The sequence below is a fragment of the Myotis lucifugus genome, unplaced genomic scaffold, assembly GCF_000147115.1.
Source record: "Myotis lucifugus unplaced genomic scaffold, Myoluc2.0 scaffold_56, whole genome shotgun sequence".
NCBI classification, from domain to species: Eukaryota; Metazoa; Chordata; class Mammalia; order Chiroptera; family Vespertilionidae; genus Myotis; species Myotis lucifugus.
In genome coordinates, this window is record NW_005871104.1 from 6,320,941 (window position 1) to 6,330,341 (window position 9,401).

The 9,401-nt window shown below is 49.7% G+C and overlaps 2 protein-coding genes across 2 annotated transcripts in view; one reads left to right on the plus strand and one right to left on the minus strand.

Moving 5' to 3' along the window:
* Positions 1 to 4,221, plus strand: part of FAT2 (FAT atypical cadherin 2) — a 70,465-nt gene extending 66,244 nt beyond the window's left edge. Inside the window, exons 23-24 of the mRNA XM_014456173.2 lie at positions 745 to 1,202; positions 2,236 to 4,221. Coding sequence (XP_014311659.1) covers positions 745 to 1,202; positions 2,236 to 2,768 — 991 coding nt within the window. The 3' untranslated portion in view covers positions 2,769 to 4,221. The remainder of the gene's footprint in view (positions 1 to 744; positions 1,203 to 2,235) is intronic.
* A 530-nt stretch (positions 4,222 to 4,751) lies between these two features.
* Positions 4,752 to 9,401, minus strand: part of LOC102425241 (proton-coupled amino acid transporter 1) — a 45,063-nt gene continuing 40,413 nt past the window's right edge. The window contains exon 10 of the mRNA XM_023754113.1: positions 4,752 to 4,835. Within this exon, the coding sequence (XP_023609881.1) occupies positions 4,795 to 4,835 (41 nt within the window). The 3' untranslated portion in view covers positions 4,752 to 4,794. The remainder of the gene's footprint in view (positions 4,836 to 9,401) is intronic.

Here is a 9,401-nt window from a genome sequence, read left to right on the forward strand (position 1 = left end):
AGGTGACCTGAGAGGTCGTATAGTTCCAGGTGCTCTCTCTGAGAAGCTGCCCAGTGTAAGGTCTGTGCAGAGCCACGTTGGGTCCCTGTGACCTGCTGGTGATGCCCGGCTGGCATTGCTGGGTGACTGCTGACTTGTATTTGGGACCCTGACATTATTGCTGGAGGACAGCTAGGTATGTTGGCTGCCTCTATCACCATATATGGTTGGAAATCGGACCTCATTGGTGAAGAGTATATCCAATGTCGAGATCTCGTGGGTGAAATAATGGATGTGCTCAGAGTCCAGATCCAACCGGTCATAAATGAGGGTGTAGCTGAGCCCTATGTGTTACTGGTAGAGGATGGAAAGTTCTGAAGTTGATTTGTTGGTATGTTTGATAATTATCTTTTTAAAAAAATATTTTTAAATTGATTTTTAGATAGAGTGAAAGGGAGAGGGAGAGGGAGAAAGACAGCAACATTGCTGACAGAGAAACATCAATTGGCTGCCTTCTGCACAGACCCAATGGGAATTAAGCCTTGCAACCGAGTATGTACCCTGACCGGGAATCGAACCAGCGACCTCTTGGTGCATGGGTCGACACTCAACCACTGAGCCACACTGGCCAGGCTATTTTTTTTTTTTTGGTGGAAAATTGGAGAGCATAGGCTTGAGTGCAGGGGTTTCCATCCACTGATCTTTGTAAGAGGGGTGAGGGAAAGGGCAGTGACTCAGCCCCTTCCTACTTTTCTGTCTCTGCAGGTGTGAACAAAAGGAAAGGGCCTGCTCAGAAGGAAAATGCCTACTCACCCCGGTGATCAAAAGGGGGGACTGGGGTCAGCAGGAGCTTCTGATCTTCACAGGGGCCCTACTGTTCATTATTGCTAGCATCATTGTGTTTTTCTTCTACCGCCGCCATCGCAAGTCTCACAAGCCCGTGGCCATGGAAGACCCAGACCTTTTGGCTAGGAGTGTTGGTGTTGACACCCAAGCCATGCCTGCCATCGAGCTCAACCCTCTGAGCACCAACTCCTGCAACAACGTGAACCAACTAGAGCCCAGCAAGACCTCAGGTCCAAATGAATTCGTCACTTTTGGACCCAGCTCTAAGCAGCAGCCAATAGTCTGCAGCGTGCCTCCCAGACTCCCACCAGCTGCAGTCCCTCCCCGCTCTGACAACGAGTCCATCATTAAGAGGACCTGGTCAGGCGAGGAGATGGGTCAGTATAGCCAGAGCCCTTAGCCTTGGGGGCTGGCGGAATGAGTAGCAGACCTAAGCACTTCACTACCTCAGGCACAGGGGTTTGGGCCACCATTCAGTTCATGCTCTAGGAATGGGGGGTGTGAAGGGGTGTGTTCAAGGTCACAGTGAACTAATGAACAGGAACAGAAGCCAGGTCTCTAGACTCAGAGCCCATGTCTCATTCTGCTGCATCATGATCCACTCCTCTAAATTCCAAGACACTCCATAGGCTCGTTGTCCATGGCAGAAACCTATAGACTCCAGAAAGGAGTGGGTAGGATCCCTGGGTGAAAGGAGGCTTCTGCACATCTGTGCTCTTCTGGGAAGTGAAAGAGAAGCAGTCATCCAACCTTCTGACTGCCCAATCTTAAGCCAGACCTAGCTGGCTGTGGGGAGCCATCTTTACCCCTTTCTTATCTTTTACTCAAAAGGAGGTGAATATGTAAGCACTTTATCTTTCCTGGCTTATTCACCAATAGTTAAAACAGGTATTTTCACTAACTTTTTGCCAGTTGAGTAGCTAGGACCCATAAAGGTGCAGTTCTAGTTCACACAACTATTCAGTAGCAGGGACACAGCTGGGACCAAAGACGCCTGGTCTCCAATCTTCCAAGGCACATCTCACTTAATCACCCTCTGTGATGTATGCCTCACATGTACTCCGAACTATGTGTCTGTTTCCTTCAAATAAGGAGACGAAACCCACCAGTAAGACTCGGGAGGGAGCTCCTGCCTCTAGCACTGGGGGTGGGCTGCATGGAGCCATCCATATTCTTCCCTTTTACATTGACCCTTTGATCAGTGGCACAGATTTGCAAAACGGGCTGGCTTTGGGTTAAGCCTCTGGCCTTAACCTTGGCCCCATTGGATTCTAGATATCAACCTAAGCTGCAAGAGACAACATGTAGATAGGCCACATATCCACCACATGCTAAGTTATCAGTAGTAGCTGTCAGGCCAGCTGGAACCTTCGCCAGGGAAATTCACTCTATCTTACTGTTCTCTTACAGTGTATCCAGGCGGAGCCACGGTCTGGCCCCCTACTTACTCCAGGAAGGAACACTGGGAATACCCCAACTCTGAAGTGACCCCGAGCCCTCTGCCACCGTCACCTCAGCACCACCAGAACCCAGCTGTGATGCAGGAGCCCAATGGCCTCTATGGGGGTTTCCCCTTCCCACTGGAGGTGGAAAACAAGCGGGCACCCCTCCCACCCCGCTATAGCAACCAGAACCTGGAAGATCTGATGCCCCCGCGGCCCCCCAGTCCCCGGGAGCGCCTGCTGGCCCCCTGTCTCAATGAGTACACAGCCATCAGTTACTACCATTCGCAGCTCCGGCAGGGAGGGGGAGGGCCCTGCCTGGCAGAGGGGGGCTACAAGGGGGTGAGGATGCGCCTCAGCCGCGCCGGGCCCTCTTATGCCGACTGTGAGGTGGTGGGTGGGCTTCCCGCAGGCCGGGGCCAGCCCGAGGCACCCCCCAACTATGAGGGCTCTGACATGGTAGAGAGTGATTATGGGAGCTGTGAGGAGGTCATGTTCTAGCTGTCCTCAGAGGAAGGAAGGTGGGAGGCCAAGGACTTGGCACCTTCTTCCTGTCTTATAGAGAGTGAGTACAGCGTGGCTGGGAAAGTGGGAGGGAAGCCCCCATACCCATTCCAGGCTGCCATACATTGAAATGTGCTCTTCCAGACCCCCAGCTAGTCCCTGAGGATGGAGGGAAGCTGAGGGTAGGACTCGAAAAACAGCACCAGGGCCCCAGCAGAAAGGGGATGCACAGGGCAGCTATGCTGGAAAACCAGGAGAAGCCGACTCCTGAGATGGGCAAGAGGCAGTCAGTCTCTGATCTGCCGTCTCCCAGCGCCCAGGGAGGCAGGGCCTAAACTACTGGGTCAGCCCTGTTGGGGCACATCCTTACACCTGCCCACAGCTCCATTCTGGAGGCAGAGGCAGGCTCATGCCCCACAGGCTACCACTACACCCACTAGAGAGATGAGGTCCCAGGGTCTCTGACCCTGGAGGGCCACAGGGTGTCCTCCTAGGGGCTGACAGGTGAGCAGAAGGCGAGCAGTTACCAAAAGTCACCTATGCACCCTGCCTCATGCATATGTCCATTGCAGCATCTGCTCCGTGTCAGGTGCTGTGCTAGGCATCGGGGATAAGATGGTGAATGAGGGCAACAAGGGTACCTGAGGAGCATCACTATGGCCTCAGTCTCCTGGAGGTCCCACTCCTCTAATCCAGATTCTAACTAGGCAACTTGCCCCGCCTCTTTAAGTCACGTGACTTTCTACCAGCCAGGGCCAGTCAGGATTCCTGCAGCCCTGGACTTTCTTTGTTAAAGAAATCAGACCTCATGGAACTCTGGGTTCTTCATCCCAAGTTTCTCAAGCACTTTGGGCCAAAGGCAGGAAGGCTATCATTCATCATTTTTAAAAATTTTAGGCACTTTTCAACCTTGCTGTCTGGATGAGGGATTTTTCTTCCATAGACACAAGGAACTCAGAATGTCCATTCAGGGGAGGGTGGAGGCAGGGAGCCAGAAAGCAGGACACCCTGCCCTTGCCCCGCCATCTGAGAAGCCTGCCAATCTAAGTGTTACCTGCAGTGACTCAACCCTATGCATGGAGGGTCAATGTGGGCACATGTCTACACATGTGGGCACTCATGTATAGTACATTTGTACACATGTGTAGAGTGTATGTAGCTAGGAGTGGCAGCGACCAGAGAATTCTGGTGGCCTTGCTATTCCGCCCACCCCCCGTCCCTTTCTCGGGTCCACCACTTTTTCATGTGTTGTTTCTGGAGACAAAAGTCAAAAGGAAGAGCAACAGAGACTCTCACCCCCAGAGTTGCTGCTTACAGCAAGACGGAGGCTGTGTGGGTGAGAGCGTGTTTGTGTGAGTGGTTCGTGACTGTGTGTGCGACTGTGAGTGTGAATGACGGTATGAATGGCCTTTTTTTTTTTTTTAACAATAAAGTGTCTTTTTTACTGTTATTTTCTGTGTCATAAGGGTCTACAGGCCTTTCCAAGTTGAGCTTCACAGAATTTGGGAGCTGGAAGGGACCCTAGAAGTCATTAAACACCGTGATCCCCAAATCTAGCAAAATGGCCAAAATAAAGAACCCTGAGCCCTAACTCAGACCTGCACAATTAGAACCTCTGGGGATGGGGCCCAGGACAATACTTGGGGGGAAATGGCTCCAATGCTGAATCAATGGTCCACAGTGGACAAGTTCACTAACCAGCGGGTTAGTGAAAGGTCGGGACCAGGCTCAGGACTGCCGACCCAGCCAGCACCCTCTGCACCACACGCGCTGGTTGGGGAGAGGGGCTTACTGTCCTGGGTCTTGGGAAGCCAGGCACAGCCTGTCCCTCCTTTCCCCCAGCCTGAGTCAGCCTGTGGCCCCTGAGGCCCGCTGGATGTGAATGTCACCAGGCGACCGTGGTCCACACGAGCCTTGTAGGTAACACTGAGACTCGAAAGCCCAGTCCCTGTCCTCAGGCTCCCTCTGCAGACGGTGGCTCTGGGGTCAGACAGGCTCAGTTCCAAACCTGTTCTGCCACATCCTAACGGGCAGGTAGGACTTGCCTCTCGTTTTTCAGTAAAACTAAGATAATAAATAATAGCTACATCATAATACTATCCTGAGAAATAAAAGTAAAAAAAGTTTATAGCTGCATAAACCATAAATGGTGATTATTATGCTAAGATATAATACCAAGTAATACACAGGTAGAAGTAACTTCTCAGAACTGTGCAGGAAATCACAAATAATCTAGTCCAGTGTTGCCTAAACTGTTGTTGTGCTTACCACTTTTATGATTTTTGCCCTAATAGAATACCACCTGTACTATTATTTACTTAATATTTTTATTTTAGATTTAGATTTTTAAATTTTTTACTCACTTTAAAACGATAATGCCCATAAGCTAAAGGATTTGAAAGTTACTATTTCTACTAGCACACATGAAAATACACAACGATTCAGATTTTTAAAAAATGATTGTCCAGGGAGCCCCTAAATCATCTTTGGGAAACACTGATCTTGTCCATTTCCATTCCCAATATTCCTCTCCCCAAGGCCCACAGGGGAGGAGTTGCTTGTCCGAGGTCTCACAGCTAGAACTTCACAGGGATGAGACCCACATTCAGGTCCAACACCCAACCTCGGGACCTCCCTACAAAACCACTCGCTCAGCCTCTGTCCACCCAGCCCACCACTCCATAAACCAGGCCCCTCCTTCCCTTTAGCCTCCGGAGCCTGCACCTTCATGGATCAGCCACCAGAGGGCTCTCTGAGATCAAGACCTAGCCCAACAGGAAGACCCAGAGATTTTCAGGGAAACCCTTCCCGTCAGGCCACTGGGGCTCTAAACCTGAGAATGACAGCGCTTAACAGTGGCAGAGAAAAACAGTGACCTGGGTCTCCTGACTTCCAGGCTGGGTGATTTTGTAGTTCACCATATTCATCCTCACTACCACCTCTGACTGACACTGGCTATATGTCAGGCACCGTGCAAGCACTTGGCACGTCTTGTCTTATCTAATCCTCACAAAACCCCCATGAGGTAAGTACTGTCATCTCCATTTTACAGATGGAGGTGCAGCGCACACAGAAATTCAATAGCTTATAGCTTAGGTTGGTAACTGAAAGTGAGGCCACCCAGTTGACGAGTGACAGAGCCAGGATTCAATTCAGGGCTGCCTGACTCCAGACCCATGCCTTACATTTGGGTTCATAAAACAAATGATAAGTACAGGACATTGAAGGATTGAGGAATAGAAGCAAGGACTGAGAGGGCTTAGTGCAGTGGTCCAAGAATGTCACTATAATTCTAGGTGGTATTACCCAGTGTCTGGATTTGGGAAGTAGGCCTGCTCAAACCTGGGGCTCAACCCCAGGCCACTCCTATAATCCTGGTTCAGTTCTGAGGCTGGACCTTAAGAGGGTCGCCAGGAAGATGTAGGGGTGGGGGCAGGACTTACAACCAAGTCCTGTGAGGAAGGGCAGCTGGAATTCACCAGGACAGACAGCAAAGGGACATAAGACTGCTCCTCCAGGTGATGGTGGAGTGAGGGTGGGACAGCACAACTGTGCCATCACATAGGGTTTCTCAAGGCCTTGTACAGAAGGCAAATATATCTTCCAGAAACCGGAGCAGTGCTGGAGGGAGACATGTGAGGTCGCGGTGGGGAGACTGAAGCCATGGCTAGAACCTCAAAAAAATGAGTATCTGGAGCACAAGAAGGGCAGAGACAAGGCCTTGGGAGGAAAACCACTCTCTTTTGGATGAAGATTATGGAGATTATAAAAGGTAGAGGCGGGTAGAGAGAAAGACATAATTTATACAATTTTCAGATACAGAATGACTTGCTGTGGGCCCACAACTAATTCAATATAGAACAGTGGGCCCGTCTTCCTGACTTCCTTCACCACATGAGGAACTGGTGAAATGCCACCTCTGAGGACACTGGGCCCAGGTGCTCAGCAATAACCCACATTGCAGTGCCCACGGACAGGCTTTGGAAGTCCTCAGACGTCCTCTGCCAGCTCCATCTTGAGGAGAGGCACAGGCTGTCTCACCAAATGAAGAACAGGAACTTTCTCACGGACCAGGCTGGAGAAAGACGAGCTTTAGAATCTTCTCAAGATTCCTCAACAAATCTACAGGTTGCACCGAAGGAAAGTGCTTAGACTGGCACAAAACTCAAAATGAATATAGTGATGTCAACTCCTTGCAGGCCATGCCACCACACTCCCTACTGAAACTACCCTGAATTTGGTAACCAACCAATTCCAGATACATGAGTATTCAGAGCAGCTTTATTTGCAATTGCCAGACCTAAAAACTATGTAAATCTCTTTCGATCGTGACTGGTTAAGAAAATTGTGGTACCTCCATGTCATGGGATACAACTCAGCAATAAAATGAACAAATAATTGATACAGGCAATAACTTGGATAATCCTCAAGGAACTTGTATCTACTGAAAGAAGCCAATGTAAAGGAAACATACAGCATAATTCAATTTATATAACATTTGTGAAATAACATAAGAGATGAAGAATAGATTAGTGGTGCCGGGAGTTAGGGATGTGGGAGAGTGCAGAAGGTGAGTGTGTCTATAAAAGTGTAGAATGAGGAGTCTTGTGGTGATGAGAGTTAATCATCTTGATTGTAGTGGAGGAAGCTACACGTGATAAATTGCTTAGAGCTACACACACATACATGCACACACACAAATGAGTGCATATATAACTGGAAAAATCTGAATGAGCTCTATAGATTTCGCCAGTGTCCATTTCCTGGTTTGGATAATGTACTACAGAAGGGGTGGGGGATCTTTTTTCTGCCAACGGCCATCTGGATATTTATAACACCATTCATGGGCTATAAAAAATTATCAACTTAAAAACTAGCCTGTTATAGCCCTAGCCGGTTCCTCAGTGATTAGAGCATCAGCCCATGGACCAAAGGCTCATGGATTCAGTTGCAGGTTCAATCTAATCCTGGGCGGGAGGCAAACAATTTCTCTTCTCTCTCTCTCTCCCCCCCCCCCCTCGGTAAGGGTTTAAAAATAAAAAGTATAAACAGTTTATTTGTACACGTCTGTAATAGGCTGAGTCTAAGGAAGCCAGCCTACCTAGCAAAGAGCCCCATGTGTAGCTATGGTCCAAATTCAGTCCACTGTCACTCTAGTTTATGCCTCCAGCAGTGCAGTGGGCTTACCAGGATGGCCCTGGTTACCCAGATGGAGGGATCACAACCAGAACGTGAGCAGAAATAAAAATGTAAAGAGGTAAACAATCTAAAAAGGTTGAATGCTCTATCCAAAGGAAGTGAGCAAAACATGACAAACACACACACACGCATAAGTAAAATTGCTCTAGTCTTGGTTTTCTTCAATTCAGCTAGGCACTTTATAACATCTAATCCTCACAACAATCCCTAAGGAGACCTCCATGCTAAGGCTGCAAGAGGGGGAGGCAGCCAGGACCCTGGGAAGCGCTAGGGCTCTGTAATCACAGGGCTTGCATGTGCACCAGTTCTGCCACTTACTAGGCAGTGACCTCGAACAGTCACTGAATCTCTTTGACCCTCCAGCTCCAGTAATGATACTGATAAGTGAAAATGGTCATAACACATGCTCTACCTTCCTCTCTTGGGAAAGTGTTATACTTAACAGTGTCCCTTGAGGGCTCTGCTTTTTGAACAAATCTAACTCAGTAGCCAACAAAGATCAGTTTTCAGATCCTCTAAGGGTCAGTGAGATGGTTTTGTTTTTCTTCTTAAATGTGACAAAAAGAGAAGGGAAGTCATCTTTTCCACTGTCTTGAAATCAGTCCCCCAATTTTTAAAAATATATTTTATTTATTTTTTACAGAGAGGAAGGGAGAGGGACAGAGAGTCAGAAACATCGATGAGAGAGAAACATCGATCAGCTGCCTCCCACACACTCCCCACTGGGAATGTGCCCGCAACCAAGGCACATGCCCTTGACCGGAACCGAACCTGGGACCCTCCAGTCCGCAGGCTGACGCTCGATCCACTGAGCCAAACCAGCCAGGGCCAGTCTAAAGAAAATTGGGTGTTACCTCTCATATCAGTCAGGGTTCTTCAGAGAAACAGAGACAGTAAGATATATATATATATATATATATATATATATATATATATATATATATAAGAGGTAGAGGCCCGGTGCACAAAAATTTGTGCACTCGGGGGGGAGAGGGGGGTCCCTCAGCCTGGCCTGTGACCTCTCACAGTCTGGGACCCCTCGGGAGATAACGACCTGCTGGCTTAGGCCTGCTCCCGGGTGGCAGAGGGCACGCCCAATCCCTAGGTGCAGCCCCTGGTCGGGCTCAGAGCAGGGCCTATTGGGGAGTTGGGGCGCCGCCCCCTGTCATGCACAGAGCAGGGCGGATTGGGAGGTTGCAATGCCACCCTCAGTCACGCTCAGGGTAGGGCCGATTGGGGGGTTGGGGCACCGCCCCCTGTCACACTCAAGGCAGGGTCGATGGGGAGGTTGCGGCGCCACCCCCTGTCACACACAGAGCAGGCCGATAGGGGGCACTGCCCCCTGTCACACACAGAGTAGGGGCCGATAGGGGAGTTGGGGGTACCGCCCCCTGTCACACACAGAGCAGGGCGGAATCAGGGGGTTGGGGC